The sequence below is a fragment of the Salminus brasiliensis genome, chromosome 1, assembly GCF_030463535.1.
Source record: "Salminus brasiliensis chromosome 1, fSalBra1.hap2, whole genome shotgun sequence".
Lineage (NCBI taxonomy): Eukaryota > Metazoa > Chordata > Actinopteri > Characiformes > Bryconidae > Salminus > Salminus brasiliensis.
This window is the reverse complement of record NC_132878.1, coordinates 35,070,837-35,090,574: the sequence shown is the minus strand read 5'-3', so window position 1 is coordinate 35,090,574 and position 19,738 is coordinate 35,070,837. Positions and strand designations below refer to the sequence as shown.

Here is a 19,738-nt window from a genome sequence, read left to right as displayed (position 1 = left end):
GTGCCTCTCGCTTGGCTGCTGTGTTTAGGTGTGTTTGGGCCAAATGAAACATTGCACGCTGGCTGTGCGTGTGTGCATGTGTGTGTGTGTGTGTGTAGAGCTGCTGTTAATTGCTCAGCCGTGTTCCATGTGATCTCTCCCTAATCTGTCTGCCCTGTGGGAGCGGGGAAAGCGGGCAGATTCTGCTGCTGCAAAAGACACACACATTGTCTCCGGACACACAGAACAGTAACCGTGTGTGTGTGTGAGTCACTGAAGGTGTGTGTGTGTGTGTTGTCTGTGATGAGGTGCTGCATGCGTAGTTGATTGCGAGTGTGAGTAAGACACAATGCATTTGTTGGTGTCTGTCTCTAATGTCTGTGACCGTGCACATGCTGTTTTATTAGAGCTACACCTTAAGAGGGTTTCCGATCGATCAGCCGCTCCAATGCGATTCACATTGATTGATTAATTAGGGGGGAAAAAAACAGTAGTCTGTCAGTAACTGCATATTTGAGATATTTACTCCTGGTAGAACCTTATTTTGCTGTAGAAACAGCTTAACGTCTGTTGGGAGAGGGAGTCTATCAGTGTTTACCCATTCCTTCTGGCAAATTTCCTCAAGGTTATTCGGGTTGGTTGGATGATGTTGGTTGGTTGGTTTTCCAATAATGCCACAGATTCTTGATTGAATTCAGATCTGGACTTTGACTGTGCTGTTGTAGTACATCCTCCTGTGTTGACTGGCCTTGTGCTTCGGATCGTTGCCCTACTGGAAGTTGAAGTTTCTTCTAAGCTGTACAGTCCTCATTAAGAAAAAGCATCTCTACAGCATGATGCTGCCACCACCATACTAGCAGTGCTAGGTTTGCACAGTAGACAACATGTTAAATTTTACTGGTGAACTAGACATACCTTTGGTTGTCAGTGGTTGTCAGGGCCCTTTAATAGGCAATATATCATCACTGTCGCGCAAAAAACTTATATAACCCTCATAATGGCAACTTTTCAGGAGACGGAAAAAGCCTTCTAGTTCATTGATCATGAAATTTCTACACAATGTAAAGAGCAACTGCCAGATTCACATAATGTCAAACAGTCCAAAAGGCCAAAACTGAGAAACAAGGTGTTTGTGGATTGTGTAGCCTTTTGTCTGCTAATGTCCGTCTGCGAAATCCAATGAGTTGAGTAATCCAAAGGCCTACAGTGTATTTGTGTGTCTAATAGAAACAAAATGAGAGAGAGAGAGAGAGAGAGTGCCAGAGATATAACCCTCCACATTTTTTCATTTCCTCCTGATTCTCAGATATTTGAAACACTCTCCAGGCCTGCATTGCGCCTCAGTCAGGGCAATGCATTGACCCGTCCATGTGTTACAGAAATCGCTGTCCCCCCGGCTTCACCAGCCCTGGACACGAATCCACCCATGTGGCTGCCGGCCAAGTCTGTGATTAAAGAGCATATGAGGTCTGATTAATAAGATCATCTTTTAGACGGCGGAAGATATTTGGATAATAAACGCCGGTTTACGCTGCCAGGTCCTGCGCGATCATTCGCTCTCCTCGCAGTCGAGGAGAGAGCTCTCACACTTTTTAATTTGAGATATTAATATTTTCTGTTATGTTGCCAAGTGCAGGATTGATTGCGAGCTGATATGGGTTAGGATGGAAGAGGGAGAAGTTGGGGAGGGGTTCACTGCTGCGGGAATAAGAACTGAATGTGTTAACCTATAGAAGTTGCAGTAATCACTGGCACCAGAAAAGGCTTGTCACAATCTTATCTGCATTATTCCTCACTTGTAGCTCTGGTTGAAACAAGCAGGGACATTCTGCTGAAGATGCAGATTCTACACTTCCAATCCATACCACATTTGTGGGTGCGGGTGGAAAAGGAGAGCGTTCATCATGCTTTGGATTTGATGCAGTGGTGGTATAGTTGCGTATACAGTTTCTGTATGCATGTGCACAGTTGGTGCGCATACATACAGGGTGTATTATCGACATATACTGTGGTATTTTGGAGGCTGGCCAATAGGAAGCCGCTCCACTGTTTCATTCAACTCTGGTCTTTTCCATCCTTGGCTTGTCTAGACTGGCTTCCAGGCTGGGAAAAGCAGATTTTGCTTGTGTTATTTAACGGAATAGTGCAATGTGTATGAGCTTTCACTCACTTTATGAGCGCATGTCTGTAAAATGGCAGTTAGTCTCTTAGCAAAGTAACAAAGCGTCTTATGAGGGTCAAACACATATGAAATAAGCACTTTTGCTTTCGTTCCTGTGAGCCTGAAGGGATCCGGGCTTTTTACGTAGTGTTTGTTTTGTGAGCTGAAATTGTGCTGCTAGTCAGATGTGTAATCAGAGCTCTCTGTGTTTGTGTGTGTGTGTGAGATGGAGTGTGAGAGCGTCCGGAAGGCATTTGCTTTGACATTTTTTAGTCAAGACAGCCTGTTTAGTGAAGGTCCTCTCAGCACCACACACACACACACATACTTGTATTTAGATGAAGGATAAAAGCCTTCATATATGTGTGAGTGAGTGTGAGTGTGTGTGTGTGTCTTAACACCCGTCTCCGTGCCAGCTGCCTGCGGAGTTGAAAGGATGTGTCTTGTAGCTGCTTGTACCACGAAAAGGTCACCCTAGGTTGTAGATAAGGTGCAGCAGGCCAGCTAAACTGTCTCACGTCCTGGGTTAGAGCAGGTATGTTGGAAGGGTGGGCAGTATTCATTGCATTAGAGGCTATTTTAATGCTACATGATCCATTAATAATTAGAATACCTGGTAATAAATGAATATAGTGAGAGAGAATGGCCTTTAGTATACAGTGATCTACTTCAATGTAAAGCACTGATTATACTGTATAACTGCAATATACTCCAGACAAAGCATATTGTACCATAATTTATCACAAATAATGAAAGCGTACTGTCATACTTCCTTGCCCTAATGTCCCCCCAGGGCAAGTCTGGGCTGAGATTTCTTCCTCGTCTGCTCTGCCAGTATGAGCAGTCAGAAATCATGGAATAATAGGATTGCTGAGGGAGACTTGTGTCATCCATTCATCATTTGGACATTATTTCTGTGATAAAATCATGAATAATACACCAGCTGATTCGGAAACTTCGGGAATTAGGATGAGTCTTGGCTTAGGGCGTGGGCGAGAGAGTTGCCGTGGATAGGTTCTCATGTGTGCGACCGAGTGTGTTTGCTTTTGAACACTTTAAAGGCAAAAGCTGTAATCGTAATATTCTTATTATGGTTTTAGGTAAACTTGTCTAACAAATGTTGGTGTGAGCAGTAAAATATCCATAGTAACCATAAAAACTGACATCTTAAATAGTAGAAATATTGCTGGAGGATGTATAATTATTATATAGACTTAACATAGACCAATAAATGTGTGTAATTAACATATATGTATGAGTTTTGCTTTGTCCCAAGCAGGTACAAAAACAATTCTGTGTGTGTGAGTATGTGTGTGTGTGTGTACAGTGAGACAGTTTGGGGTGGATTTTCTTTGATTTAGTGAGCGGCAGGCAGAGAGGGACTGGACAAATCTTAGTGATTTATACACAAATCCTCTGAGCCTCCAGCCTCGTCTTTCCTGACCTTGCCGCTTATTTCCGAAAGCGTCCTCCCAGGAATTGCGCCCCACATGCCGGGAGAATACACATCACCCGGCTTCTCCTAAACGCCCCCTGTTTACCCTCCTCTGAATCTTAACCGCCACACACAGCGCGCTAAGGCCGCGAGTCAGCGAGTCAAGGCACAGGTGAGGGGCAGCACTGACTCAGACAGCGCAGTCTGCTCTTGCACGGCGGTTGCGTAACGGCAGGCTGAACTTACAGGCATGATGTGCGTATTGCTTACTTGATGAGGTTATTATGAGCTCGGGGATGTTGGATTTTGCTGAAATCGGTCGAACAATTCAGCCGGAGTCTGCGTCGAACCCGGAGAGCGCCTTTATTCCACCTGGGCAGAATGTTGCTGTGCAATAACATAACCGTATTTCAGCATTTTCATTTAATATGGGCGGAGGTGCGCCGATTCCTTTTGGGACGTGCGTTCCCCTCCACCTTTATTGCGAGAAGCATGCAGATGATTTTCCATCGCTGTCATTTGCAGCAGCTTTATTTTCTTGTTTGTATATTGCCTTGGGAGGGGGAGGAAAAACATCATCGAGATTCCAATTGGATGCTAACAACCTCCAAATGAATCGACACGGCTGAGGAAATCTGCTGCATGTCTGAATAATGCACTGTAGTTTATGCAGCCGTACAGAACGACTGAGTGTTTTGCGTCGGTTTTGAGAACAAGCATTAAACCATATACAAAAGCACTGTAGGACTGTATGTAAGTTTGTGGACGGCCCTTTTTATGAGTCAATTTACCTGCATTAAGGTGCACCCACCTCTGACCAAGCTTGTATAAACTCCATTAAAAAGTACTGCCAATAGATTAGGACACTGTGGAGAATCTGCAATAGAGCCAAATGTTACTATGCCTGGTGCCAAGCATCAACTAGAGGGGTATATAGCCCCTGTGGAGCCCCTGTGGCTCCGCCCAATACGTTTGGGAGAAGCTGGAGGTCCAGAACTAATCGTACAACTTCACTAGTTGACCTTGCTTATGAGGCCGAATGCAGTCAAGTCCGCACAGCAATGTTCCACAATCTAGAGAAAGCAGTGGATATCTTAGTGAATATTAACAGCTTGGAACAGCCTTTCAAGCCCATTTCTGTTTCTCAGTGCCCTATGATTCTAGCGTCCACTTAATGTGTGAGTGGCCTTTAGGGATGTAGACCCAGTCTCCCAGTGCCACAGTCACGTGTGTGCCTCATGCCATGCTAATGGAGCGTGAATATTCAAGCAGTCTGGAGATGCTCAGATCTGACCTTTCCAACATTCAGACACTGACACGCAACTGTCTTGCATTGTAGCATACGATGTGCTGCCACCAGAGGTGGCCGGTAACAGAGGTGGACGGAGTCCTTCCCCAGTTGAGCTGGTGAGTGTATTACAGACATTAAAATGCAGGAAGGGATGGAGGTTTGAAAATAGTTTTAGGTCAGTGACAATGCGATCAGGAATGAATTTAGACTGGATACGCTAGTTCTGCTTTGTTTTGTTTTGTTTTTGTCTCGAGCTTTGAGTATTAAAACCATGTGGGATCCTTGTCTGATGTCATGTCAACGATGACAGAGTTGTCATCACTGAAACGTCTGATGATTCGAGGCGACGAGGCACAGAGACGCCTTTGTTGGAAGTGTGCACTTGGGCATCTTTCCCATATGCCATGGCTTGAGGCTGTTTTTTGGTTTTTTTTCAGTTGCTGAATTTACGACTTAAATGAATGAACGCATTCATGCCGAAGAAAAAGTGGCTATTTAATCAACCCTTATCTGCTACATTGCCAAGCACAACAATTTTGTCATAAAAATAAGCCCACAGCAATCTGAATTCCATTGTGAATGTGTGCAGTGCATCCAACAATAAGGACAGCCGCAGTGCCTCTTTTTTGTACTGATAGAAAGCAAGGTAGTGCACAGAAAGCTCGAGTTACACATGCAGATTTTTTTTTTTAAATTTGGGGGGGATTTTAGTTAAGGCCTTATTCTCTGTGATTGTTTTTTACACCCAAGATTACTAATCAGTAACTAAGTGCGAAGCAATGCAAACTGGCTGAGTCGTTCCTAAGTTATAACTATGGGGAAAACGCCAGGAATCACTGGTGGTTTGAGGAGACAATTATAAAGGACTAGACTAGGGCTAAGTACTGTTTAGCAGACCCAGTTCTAGGAATTTTAGGTGGATGCACATGCTAGCCTTTTCCCTTACTGGTAGCATTAGTGTAATAGTGGAAGCTAGCAGGTGAGGTGAAATTTCGGAAATAATATCAAAAATTATACATAAAACACTTTACATTATTTATTCAGTGTGTGTATACATTCCAATACACATTAAAATAAAATGTGCAAAATGAAACCAAGTCCACCTGTATTAGGCACTGCATTCTGTTAGGCTTTTGATGCAGTAAAATAAATAAAGCGTCATCTAGACATCACCTTGTGGAGAGGTCAGTGGTGTGGCCTTGCTCGAATTCCTGGTAGAAATGAAACTGTTATTTAGTGGCCTGACTGCTCTGACTTTGTGTGTGTGTACGTATGTGTGTGGGTGTGGGTGTGTGTGTGTGTGTGTGTGGGTGTGTGTGTGTGTGTGTGTGCGCCAGTGGGCTGGAGTGTCTCCCTGGCCCGGCTCTAAGTGAAGCTGACAAAGCTCTCAGTTACGGTGGCTGAGGAGGCTCATTCAGGCTGGGCCGCGCGGGGCAGGAGGACAGGAGCGCACTGGGCCGAGTGAGAGCGAGTGAACGAGCGAGAGAAAACATTGTCACAGCAATACTGTCAGTTCCCCTCCACATTCATCAAAGCGCTGGCCGTCGCCGGCCACTCGCTCTATTTTCTGACTCACTGAGCCCCTACTGACTGAGAGAACACAGTCTCTTCCCCTCCTCTCTCTGTTCTCTTACCCACTCTCTGCTCTTTTCCATTAACCCTTTCGCCATTGTGAGGCACTGAAATATACAGAATGGGGTCAGAAACGTCAGACTCCAAGCTGTCTATATGCCACTGAACTCAAGGGTGCGTTGTTCTACAACCAACGATGTAAGTATATTTATATGTAATTACCCATGCAATTATTCTGCAAGGTAACACACCGACTTCCGGCTCCTCGTTCTCTCCTTCCCGTTGTAAGAAAGCTTGGCCATTTGGACAATAACCTTCAGAGCTACACCCAGTGCTGCTACCAGCCAGGCCAGAGAACAAACATCCACATGCTTCACTTTTACCACATGTAAGATGGGCCTCTTCTGCTTTATCATTGCCCACATGTGTGTCTTGTTTGTGGCCTGCCTTGTCATTATCATCTCCACCTGGCTCTTGTTTATTCTGTGTATACATGTTTCTTTGCACAGTCAGTTCTTGCAGAAGTCTGCACTCATTTTTTTGGTATCCGGCAGGCAGTGGCTCATATTGTGTTGTGTTTAAACCCTGACAGCTAGATAGCAGCACTGTACTCTCTCTTCAGATCCCACATTTATGAAATGCCTAATTTCATTAAGCACAATATATTAAATTGTGATACACATCCTGATACATCAGGTACCAGGTTTTTTTCCAATACAATAGCCCTAATCAGAATCTGAATCAGATTTATTAGCCAAGTATGTTCACACACACAAGGAAATTGTTTTCGGCTGTTAGTGTCTATCTAATGTTAACTGCATATAGCTACTCTATATATAATTTACAGACAATACATAATATACAGAGAACAATAGTAGACATGGTATACATAGACTATACAAAGCTATTTCTATACAGTGTGCTTTACAGTGTTACTTTCTGTAAACTTTGTACTTAAAGTGTAAATTCTGATTTAAGGAGCTAAAAGCTCCAATAAGTTCTGATATCCGATAGTACCATCTAATATCATTTAATATTCATATTTTGATTTTGATTTTGTGCACTAGTAGTCATAGTTAACCCTTAGCACAGAAAGGTGCATTACACACTAAGGTGTATTACTCAGTAACTACAGGGACTTCTGTACAAACTGGTGGAGCTATTATTTTGTAAGAGGCTACTGTCAGATTATCAGTTCTTACAATCTTAAACTCAACTAAAACTTCAAACTCTGACATCATTTCAGTATTGTAGCACTGAGGGCTAAGTTACCTATACAGCTTAGTATTTTTGGTTTCTGTTCAGCATCTCTGTATTTTCTTACTTTTAAATAGAAATGTCCTAATTTTTTCTACTTTTTACATTTCCAGCAATGCGTCTACCTTGAGCGAAAAAATAAATACTTTCCAAGCACACTACTCTCACTTCTGCAGCATTTTCTCTATGTGAGGTTTTCTGCATACTACACCAGCAATCTCAGCTCTGATCTAGTTACTGATGGAGTCAGTAAAAAATTGCATTACTAGGTTAATATGGGGACCCTATTTGCTGAGTACAAGCGGTAATCCAGCACTTACATGGTTAGTGTTCTTTTTTGTAGAAACCCTGCTTCTTGATTTACTGGGCGTTAATTGAATATTTAGCAGGGATAAGGAGTGGGAGAGAGCTGAGAAATCGGATGGTGTGCGGTTTTCAGTCTGGACCTGAATTGGTTTCTAATTGAAAGAAATGAGCTTATACGCTGTGCTCCCTCCATCTCGGAGCAGAGCAGAAGAGCGGAGAGCAAAAAAAGTATGACGGAGCTTTTATAATGAAGTGACATTTCCCTCCTATTTCCATCGCTGAGGGTAGAGAGAGAGCAAGAGAGAGAGAGAGAGAGGGCGAGCGAGAGCAGAGAGAGATGGGCACACTGACGGAGAGATAGAGAGACAGAGAGAGAGGAGAAAGCAGGGGATATTAAAAAAGTCTCCCATGCATAATGTAGCTCTAATGTATTCTAATGCAGGATATGATGGAGGCGAGCTTCCGCCCGAATTAGCTTGAGCGCGAGGAGGCTGCGGAAGGTCACTAATACCTGCTTTAATTCGGGCCGACCGGCCGGCGCACGCAAAGCGCTCCCCTCCCAAAACAGTGCCGACGAGACGGGCAGGGCAATTACGCGATTTTCTGCTACACAGGGCCCCGCCGGTGTGTTAAAAGAGAGAGAGAGAGAGAGAGAGTAAGAGTAAGAGAGAGAGTGAGTGAGAGAGAGGGTTGAGTCACTCTGATGTTAAGTATGTCATTAATGGCTGTTACAGGGTACTGGTTAAATACACCACAGGGGAGAGAGACACATGAGAGAGAGAGAGAGAGAGAGAGAGAGATGCCATCACATATTAGTGTTCATTCCAGTCTCCCTCAGTCAATATGAACGCTGTCACTGCGCTCGATTCACAATTACACCGGCCGGGTCTCAATGGAGGAGTTCCTGGGGTCGCTGGGCCCTGGTGTAATAGCAGGGCCGGAACCGCTCTTGTGGACGGCTGTTGAACAACTTAAGCAATTAGAAAAGGAAAGACGGCATCATTTCCAGAACGCATTTCCTTTTCTTAGTAAAATCCGTTCACAAAATATTCCTTATACCTCAAGTGTAGTAGACCCCGCCGTGTTTAATGGCTAGAGTGTGCTTCTTTAAAGACTTACTTGAGGTTGCTGACACTGCATGACCTAGAGGCAGCGTATCGGTATCGACGGGAATCAGTTTTGGGCCAATATCAGCAGAAAGTGGTGGATAATGGATATTGAAAGAACATGGAATCCGCTCCGATCCTGTAACATGTCTGGTCTGAGGTAACACCCACTCTTCACACTGTATGAAGTCATTTTGTTAGCCATACCATCCCTAGTCTATAAAAACGGACAAAGAGGAAATCTTAATTGACTAGAGTAAATTGACGGAGTAAAACAGTTCCCTAATGTAAAGAATATCTGGTTTGTCAGTTTTTATAGATTTATAGGTCCTTGTTATTTGAGTTTTGAGGTGTGTGATCCTGATCCTACAGGTTGCAAGATATATGAGCCTCCATTTCCATCTCTATGGATGTTCTGATCCATTTTTTTCCTCCCTGATTTTAGATGTTTTTAGAATTTTAATTAGCAAACCTACTCATTATTACCCCCTCATCACATGTAATGCTCCCGACATTGGAAGGGTGGAGACTGACTCATGCCACCTGTGTAATATTACTGGACAACCTACATGCTCAGATATTTATCACCAGATACTCAACAGTAGTCATGTGCTCAGTAGTTAGAGCAGTGGGCTATGGATGACAGGGTTGTGCCTACCCAGGCTTAGCAAGCCACCACTGTTGGGCCCTTGAGCAAGGAGCTTCTCTGTTCCCTCGGGCGCCGCAGTGTTGGGTGCCCACCGTTCCACATGGTTCCAACACAAATGGAGAATAGTCTGGAAATGGAAATGCCTTGTCTCTGAGGCATCAACTAGCAGATGCCCATGCTGACCAACATCACACTGAAAGGGTGGAAATGGGGGAGAGAGAGGGACATCTACCCACCTGGAGAGAGGAATGACCCTGCATTCTAACTTGCGATCCTCAGGCCAGTGTCAGTAGTTATTTTCCACACAGCTTCTTAAATATAGGTGAGCATGTTCAACCAGAACAGTCTTACTTTGGTTAGCATGAAATGTTTTTACTACCACTGGGATCTGTTACTGTGGGGGGTTCTGAGACTGGTGTAGGCCCACTCGAAGGTAGGATAGTTTGTTGCTGTGTTTAATCATAATGCAACACTAAAACAGCAAAAGGCCTGTGAATCCAGGTTAACCCTCCTTGTACGGTGTGGGTTTGAAGGACTTGAAGGAGAGCTGAGCCCTGTTTGTATATCCCAACAGGCTGAGCTTTGTGATCCCCTTAGCGCAACATCTGGCGCTGCTCGTTGGCTGTGCTCGGAGCTGGAGCGATGCAGGCCGCTGCACTTTTAGAGCGGAGTAGAAGGGACACACGGTTCAGTTCCAGCAGCCCTTGTCTTATCCTTCATGCTTTGCTGCCACAGCAGGCCACGTTAAGTTGGCCTCCTCCACCAACAGGTTTGATTAGAGTGAGAATAAAATCATGAAGGTTGTGCGTGTGTGTGTGTGTGTGTGTGTGTGTGTGTGTCAGTGAGTGAGTGAGTGTGCTCGAGATGTCCAGGACATGCGCTTCAGTAATAACTTGGCCTTCCATTACATCCTCCAGCTCTATGGTAAAGAGACAAGCGTTCAGAAAAGGGCCTTTAGCCTTTCGCACAGGCCGCCAATGAAGTGACAGACAAACAGTGAAGGGGGTAAAATATCCAATTACACCAGTACGAGCCTTCTCAACTGTACAAGTGTCATTTTAAATTGCACCCCCCCCACACACCCCACCCTCCCCAACACACCCCTCGTCACCACAGGCTGAGTCCTCTTGGGTAATTGACACTTGCTGCATACGATGAATTCGGATGGGGGGGTGTGGGTGGGTGGAGGGGGAAATGAATGTACAATCTTGTGCAGCCTTCGGGCGGGGAGTCAAAGCAGCAGCTTGGAAAATGAAAAGTCTGCATTTAAAGGGCCAGTATCATGGAAAAACAAATATTCTGCACTAGTTTTTGGAATGAAAGAGTTCTACCCCCCCCACCCCCAAATCTGTGCTTCCAGTTAACCCACTCGTTCATAATCTACCCCTAGCACTGGCAATTCTCCCAGGACTTCACACATGTCTCCTCTAATACATGTAAAGCCAGACACCGCCTCCTTTCAAACTGCCAACTCTTTTCACACCAGCTAAAAGGCACCTGTGCCGGCCAACATCGCTTAAGAGTGATGAGTGGAGAGAGCACCATCTACCTATCCAGTGGTGCTCTCTCAGACTCTGGCCGCTGATGGAAAAGCAGCATGGCTCGGGATTCGATCTTGTGACCCCCACCCCCACCCACACCCTCAGGCCATAGTGGCCAATGTATGGTTCACTCCCTATTGGCCAAGAAGCTGCAGCCTACTGTATGCTCACCTCTTCAGCCTGCCGCAGTTTACAGTCTACAGCCTCACTCATTTACAAAGTTCAAGTTACACTCTTAAAAAAGAAGGTCAGGAACTGTTCTAAAGGTTCTACCTTCAGCCCTGGTGAAACCAGCATGCTCTGGAGCGTTTTCACGCCGTAGGTGACCGAGCTCGTCTGAGCTGAGGCTGAGTCAGGTAGAGTGTAGCAGTGTGAGTATACTTGAGGCTCGGTGTGTGTGTTTGACTGATCAGTGCGGCCTAGTGCAGTTACACTGTTTGAGATGGATTACATGCGACATGTCAAAACAGAGTTTGACTGCTGCGGTCTGGCAGCTCGGGCTGTCGCCTGCATTAGTGTCAGCCGCTCAGGCAGCCCTAATCAGAATCTAATCCACGGCCTTGCGTTACCAACGGGTCAGCACAGAACAAAAGGCCCGCTCCCTAAAGGTCACGACCCCAGCTCCTTAGCCCCAATGGTGCGAGTGCGACACAGAGACGGCAACACTTTTCACACACACACATACACACACACACACACCGGGCCTGAAAAAACTTTTTCGTTTTGCTGTTTGGATATGCACATTTTTAAACCAAATCTATCTGAATATCCTGAAAGAGCATTTATTATTATTATGGATTAATAATACAAATGAAAATGGCTTCATTTTCATACAGTTCTGCTTAAAAATGAAAATTTTGCTTAGTTTTAGATGTGATATCAGTTGCTGCCTCTGGACATTCTCTGTGGTGTCCTAAAACACCCCAGACAGCAGACGATTCTGGACCAAATACAGCCCAGTTAAGGCACCCTCAGGTCAGTTATGGGAATCACAAGTGTAAACTGATTCAGCTATAGCGGCAACATTTAAGTTTAGCATGGCTGTTGAACCCAACCTTCATCTTCATCTTCATCTGGATCATCTTTCCACAGCCACTGAGTTTGTATTCCTTGTGGAAGTGGTCTGAACTGTCCTTCCTTGGGCTCTTAAAAAGCACTGCAAGGTGCTGATAATGGTGGGTAGACCCCTTGATGATCTTCTCAAAAGTCCTCACAATCATCCTTGGGGTCTTACAGCCTGAGACAGCTTATGCAGTTCCTACATAGGACAGCTGGTCAGGACGCCCTCTGTTGTTCCCCTGTTGAAGGTAATGAGAGTGGAGTGGCTAAACGAACTACACATGCCCCATTCAGAGAAGTGATAACACAATTGGAGTTAAGTAGTGGTGGATAGGACACTCAGGCACCTTTTGCCAAAAGGCAGAAGGGTAAAGAGTTCGTATGAGGGGTGGGAGGGGTCGTCCACAATGCTGGTTTTTCAAGATGTTGTTACTTGAGGGTAGATAGACCTCTTAAAGATCTTCTCAGCTGTCCTCTTAACTTGCTTTAGGGTCCTGCTGTCTGCTGTCTTTTTTGTTTCCCATACAGGACAAGCTGGTCAGAATGCTACAAATGTAGTTCTTGTTCTCGTGGCTTGTTACTGGTATCACTGCACGTTCTCTTTAATAGTGGCCAGCCAAAGGTCACTCCACGTTTTTTCCATGTTGCTTTAAAAAACAAGAAAACAACAGTAGTATAAATAGTTCTGGGGTTCTATCGTAGCTGAATTATTCATGATGTGGTATTGCAAAGCAAACCTGCAATTTCTTTATATTTTTTTTCCAATGTGAATAACAATCTAAATAAAATCAAGCACCAAGGGTCACCTAGATGCTGAATCATATCTCGATCCGATCCCTCGGCCGACAACAGTGTGTGGTTAGCATCGCTGTTTTGTAAATGAAATCAAAAGTGACTAATAACAGCATGATAAACAGTCGGCAGCCGGAGACGAGAAAAAGACTAAGGCGAGGGACGGTAGAAAGGCGATGTTGAGTGCAGGCGGTTAATTGGAGCTTTGGAAAGAGAGTGTGTGGGAAAGTGCGTGTGTGTGTATATCTGCTAAGGTTTCAGGTACATTGCTGTAAAAAGCCTCTGAGAGTGACTCACTCGTCTCGGGCAGAATGAGAGGCACTTCCGCCCCGCGTCGTTGGAATTAATTTGCCTTAATTGGCATTCATAAGGCAGACGTTGCAGTTTTTTCCTCTGGCCGGGATAAGGCCGTCTTCCTCTGTTTGCTCTCTAATTGAAATTTCCATTATGAGGTGTAAACATTTAGGAGGCGCCACGTGAATATTCATCAGAGCGGACGGAGGGGGTGGAGGGAGCGGTCGAGAGTGCGGAGGTGTGTTTAGGCGATAGTGCGTGTTTCAACCCTCCCAAACATAGATGGTCAGCCAAGACGTGTCTGGTGATCCCCTACGCCCTGCCGTGTCAGTAGCATCCACGGCTTTGTTCACATTGCAGACTGCAACTGTTCAGATTTTTAGGCTACCAGCTGTAGTTGCATTGGCTCACTCACTCCACTAGTAGTTTATGAGCTTCGATGCTGGTGTGGACCTCGATAACAAAATAAGCACGCTGTATTTCACACCAGCGCTGCACTTTGATCGGCCACCGCTTAGGTTGGCCTGGTCTGCAGATCCCTAACCGGCTCTAGCATTATAAGCTGCATTAGCCTATAAAACTCTAAAAAAGCAAACTTCAGACAAGCAAAGCAAAGTACTGGCCTCAGTGTGAAATCGGACCAGCTACTGTTTGTGTGTTTTACATAACCATGCTCATTCTTTCTCTCTCTTCCTTTTTTTCCTCTGTCGCTCAGCTCCATCTCAGGTCAGCGAGGTGATAAAAGAACGGGTGCAGGAGCACAGTGTCCAGCTGTCGTGGCAAGAACCAGAGCAGCCCAATGGAGTCATCACTGAATATGAGATCAAGTACTATGAGAAGGTGAGCTCACAGCTATATAGCCTCCGCTGCAGGGTCTATTAAAACCAGAGAGGGAGCGAGATTGAGAGCGAGAGTGTAAGTTAGACAAAGAGAAAGCAATGAGAAACTCGAGAAAGAGAAAGAGAACATGTATGGCGTCTGAGTAGGAGGAGTGTGGGACTAAAAAAAAATGCTTGTGTCGGAGACTGTGTGGGTACTAGCGCTGGCCGATGGAGCTGTTATGGTGCCATATATATATATATATATATATATATATATATACAGTGAGTCCAAGAAGTATTTGATCCCTTGCTGATTTTCTTCGTTGGCCCACTAATAAAGACATGATCATTCTATACTTTTAATGGTAGATGTATTCTTACATGGAGAGACAGAATATTAAAAAGAAAATCCAGAAAATAAATCTAAGGAATATATATTAATTGATTTGTATTTCATGGAGTGAAATAAGTATTTGATCCCTTAGTATTCATTAGCAGTTCTGGCTTTTACAGACCAGTTAGACACTCCCAATCAACTTGTTACCTGACCTGAAGCCACCTGTTCTCACTAATCACTTGTGTGAAAAACACCTGTCCACAGAATCAGACAGATCACACAGATTTCAAGTCTCCAACATGGGTAAAACCAAAGAGCTGTCACAGGACCTCAGAGTCAGAATTGTTGACCTTCACAAAGCTGGAATGGGCTACAAAAAGATTAGTAAGGTGTTGGATGTGAAAGTAACAACTATTGGTGCAATTATCAGAAAGTTTAAAGAGTATAACATGACAATCAACAGACCTCGGCCCGGTGCTCCAAAGAAGATTTCGCCTCGTGGGGTGGCAATGATGCTGAGAACAGTCAGAAATCGTCCTGCAACCACTCGGCAGGAGTTAGCAAATGACCTGAAGGCAGCTGGGACCACAGTTTGCAAGGAAACAATTGGCAACACTTTGCGCAACAATGGATTCACATCCTGCAGTGCCCGAAAGGTACCCCTGCTGAAGAGAGCACATGTGGAGGCGCGCCTCAAGTATGCCAATGATCATTTGAAAGATGAACCAAGTTATTGGGAGAAGGTTTTGTGGTCAGACGAGACCAAAATTGAACTTTTTGGCCTCAACTCCACCCGCCATGTGTGGAGGAAGAAAAATGCTGCCTATGACCCCAAGAACACTGTGCCCACCGTCAAGCATGGAGGTGGAAGCATAATGTTTTGGGGGTGTTTCTCTGCCAAGGGTACAGGGCTACTTCACCGCATCACTGGGAAGATGGATGGAGCCATGTACCGCACAATCCTGAGGGACAACCTCCTCCCCTCTGCCAGGGATCTGAAAATGGGCCGTGGTTGGGTCTTCCAACATGATAACGACCCTAAACATACAGCAAAGGCAACAAAGGATTGGCTCAAGAAAAATCACATTAAGGTCATGGAGTGGCCCAGCCAGTCGCCAGACCTCAATCCGATCGAAAATCTATGGAGGGAGCTGAAGGTCAGAGTTGCCAAGCGACAGCCCACCAACCTTCATGATTTAGAGAGGATCTGCAAAGAAGAGTGGGCCAAAATTCCCCCTGGTGTGTGTGCTAAACTTGTGGTTAACTACAACAAACGTCTCACCGCTGTGCTTGCAAACAAAGGCTTTGCCACTAAGTATTGAGTGTGTTTGGCAAGAGGGATCAAATACTTATTTTCCTCATTGAAATACAAATTAATTAAAATATATTCTTTAAAATTATATTCTGGATTTTTGTCTTGATATTCTGTCTCTCCATGTTAGAATATATCTACCATTAAAAGTGCAGAAGGATAGTGTCTTTATTAGTGGGCAAACAAAGAAAATCAGCAAGGGATCAAATACTTCTTGGACTCACTGTATATATATATATACACACTTGCAATCAAACATAATTGGCCAGTTGTAAGCTCAGTATGCTTCTTTCACCAAAAACGACACCATATACACTGATGTTCAGCAGCTGGTTTTGGTGAAGCACACATAACGACTTTTGATGAACCAACAAGACATCATGGGGGGAGTGATGTCATAGCAACCCAATCCCTAATTTAAACCCCATTTAGAACTAGTGAGACTGCAGCGGGAAATGTTTGGAGAACAACAATCCAACCACGATAGGAGGTGTGACAGCACTGAGGAATGTGTGGGAAGCAGTTCATGGAGATCATTTGTTATGGAAATGTGACAAATCACTGTGAAGCAGTCATCAGCACCACACAATGACTAGCACTCATACACACTCATAAATATCTTAAATTATTATTATTTAGTTTTATTTTTTGGCGTACGTCCGCGATCATTACAAAACAACACCATTTGGGCGCTTTGACTTCGATGGCCAGTGTAGTTACGGCAGTATATAGCAATGCGGCTGCTTGAAATTACAGGTTGATTTGAGTTCAAAATATATCTGTCTGATAAGGTGTTTCTTGTCTGGTTATCATTTATGGTAGTGTTTAAGAATCTTTTTTCTAATTTGGTGCCCCATACTGTGCTTCTAGCTGCATAACTGCTAGAGGCTAGGCTTGTTTATGTGACATCACAAAATCAGTGATTTTAAGGCAAGCTGTTTTTGCAACTTTTCAACATCCAACTCTTACATCTTACAAATGAGTTTTTCTACTATACAGGTTCTTTAATACAAATTAATGTAATACAATTATTTATATATTCCGAAATACCAGCGCTTCTCCAACCCAGTTCCCATGCATTAGTCTTTCTTTCTTCCTTTCTCCCGGCTCGCATTGCTCTGCTCTTTCTCCACGCCATTTGCATTCGCTCTGCCTGCAGCACGGAGGCAAAGCCTCAGGTCTGTCAGGAGCGCATCCTTCCCCCATAATTACAATAATGAATAAGACACTCAGGAGATTTTAATTAGTCAGAAGTCCTTCACACTGTAGAATATTTCAGTCCTGCTCACACACACATACACTCACCCAATCGCTGCGGTACATATGCTGTTCCGCCTCAGCTCCTAAACAACACCTCCCCACACATGCTGAAGTACGGGCACACAGTAAAACATTCATTAGCAGATACCAACAACACCTAAACACACACACTCACACACACACACAGACACACAAACCCTTCATCCACCCAGGCAGCATTAGTAGTCTGTCCCTGTACCTCCTTATCCCTTATCAAGCTCCATAGTGTCTTAACTCACACTCAAACAAGTCAGCTAGTCGAGCATGAGCTCGGGAGCCCAGCGCGGGAGCTCCAAAGAAACAAGACTTTTGCAGGGTCTCGTTGATCGGCCTGTTGGAGTTGGGTCTCCCAGGCGATGTCCCGGGCTGCCCGCTGCAGCCATAGACCGCCCAGGTGGAAAATTAGAGACAAGCCAGACTCCACTCCTAACACAAGCTGGTGTTCAGTTCGAGGGAGTTTTGCAGATTTGTTTATTTATTTATTTATTTTATTTATTTATTTTTTGGCCAGCTCACGATCACTTACCTTGTGCTCACTGTATGAAAATGTGTCTTGAGACGTTCACTGCTGACAATTAGGGGTGCTGAAATGCATCAGTGCACCCTGATACGATCTGTTTGTTTGTGTTGCATGTAGCCCAGCAGTGTAAATGCATTATATGACTAAAAGTTTGTGGACAGCAGAGGCAAAGCCCTTGTTAAATTATGATTTTGGAAGGAACACAGGATAAGCAGGTGTCCACAAATCTTTGGCCATATAGTGATGACGTTAATTGGTGTTATGACAGCTTTTATTAAGCAAGATGTGAGCTGCAACTTCTCCAACAGCCCTGTACAATAAAATGACCGCGTTACTTGCCTTACATGTTTTGTACATTGTGTTAGTGGTGTAGTAAATGTCCACAAACCTTTGGCCATGTAGCCAAATATTAAGTTAATATTAGTCAATGTCATGATGCTTTTTTATGAGGTAAGATTTGAGCTGGAGCTGCAGTGGCTGTCTGTACAATGAAATACCAGTAAGATATACATGTTTTCAGCGGCCTTACATGTTACAGGTGTCCACAAACATTTGGCCATATACTGTTATCAGCTGATGTTGTAACAGCTTACAGTTGGAGCTGGAACAGTAATGGCTGTCTGTATAATAAAATGCCCATATGGAATACATGTTTTCACTTGCCTTACATGTCTTAAACACTGTATAGCATAACGGCGTAGCAAATACATTACATGGCCAAAAGTTTGTGGACAGCGGAGGCAAGCAGAACCTTGGTAAATCTCTTGCTTTTGGATGATCAGGTGACCACAAACTTTTGACCATTTAGTGGTAATGTCTGAACATTGCATAGGTTTTTGTCCGCACACGGATTTAAATGCTGCGGGCTCAAATTGCAGTGTGTTCAGGGAATGACTCAGAAATGTACAGTATACTCCTACTACCATCAGTATGTGTTTCCAACTACCTCACGGGCTCTGCTCACTCCTCGCTCCCATACGTTCCATTACCAGTGTGTGTAAATGTACATGTTTGTGAGAGAGCGAGAAACAGATCACATGCAAACCTCTTGAGGCTCGAGCCTCTGACATGGCCATTGTAAACGAAGTGGCGCTCTTGACATGCTGCTTTCTCCCGGTTACCACAGTAACGGATGAATGCTGTTTTTTTCTCTTCTTTCTTTTCTATTCTTTTCAATGCCACTTCTTCACAAACCCTTCAGCGCAAGCTTACCTCAGCGTGAAGCACCGGCAAAAGTGTTTATTTTCATCGCCTTGAATACAGAGCGGTCATTGTCCCTCTCTTCTGTCTTTTTATGTGAAGGACCAGAAGGACCGCATCTACTCCACGGTGAAGTCCAAGTCGACGTCAGCCACCGTGAACAATCTGAAGCCCAGCACGGCGTACGTGTTTCAGATCCGAGCCTTCACCGCCGCCGGCTACGGCATGTTCGGCCCCAGGCTGGAGGTCACTACCAAGGAGGAGTCGTCAGGTGCTGGTACGAAACAAAGGCTAACGTCATTTCAGATGTACATGCCAGTTACTCTCAGTTACACTTCTTAGGGGCTAGCCCGGGAGGAGAGCGTTAGATCAACCCCATCACTGTTAAAAAATTGCTCTCAATCAGCCAAAACATGTTTGGTGTCTGAAATGGGCTTGTTTAGTTTTTGCAGTACAAGGCTAATGTGGCTAGGTAATGGACGCATATAGGCCATTAGCATCATGCAGACCAAACGCTTAAATGATCACACACTTGCACATGGAGTTGTGAAGTTATCTAACATAACTTGCTTATGCGGTTTCTGACTCAGTAACATACTGTTGTCTAATAGAAAATGGACAGATAGAGGAAAGCATTGCGAGTTAAAAATATATATATACTCTGTCATGACAGGCATCTTTAGTACTTCATATAAAAAAAAACCTTTTGCTGTTATGACCTGCTGCAAACATGATGCATAGCCAGACTTCAGCTTCTGGCAGCATTCCTGAGGATTCTTAGCCCATTTCTCATGGGCAGTGGCCTCC

The 19,738-nt window shown here is 44.4% G+C and overlaps 1 protein-coding gene across 7 annotated transcripts in view; it reads left to right on the top strand.

Annotated features, from left to right (window-relative positions):
• The window catches only part of epha7 (eph receptor A7), a 98,386-nt gene that overhangs the window by 60,783 nt on the left and 17,865 nt on the right, over positions 1 to 19,738 (top strand). For all 7 annotated transcript variants that reach the window (XM_072678568.1, XM_072678541.1, XM_072678559.1 and 4 more), the window contains exons 6-7: positions 14,158 to 14,282; positions 19,034 to 19,208. In XM_072678568.1, the coding sequence (XP_072534669.1) occupies positions 14,158 to 14,282; positions 19,034 to 19,208 (300 nt within the window). The remainder of the gene's footprint in view (positions 1 to 14,157; positions 14,283 to 19,033; positions 19,209 to 19,738) is intronic.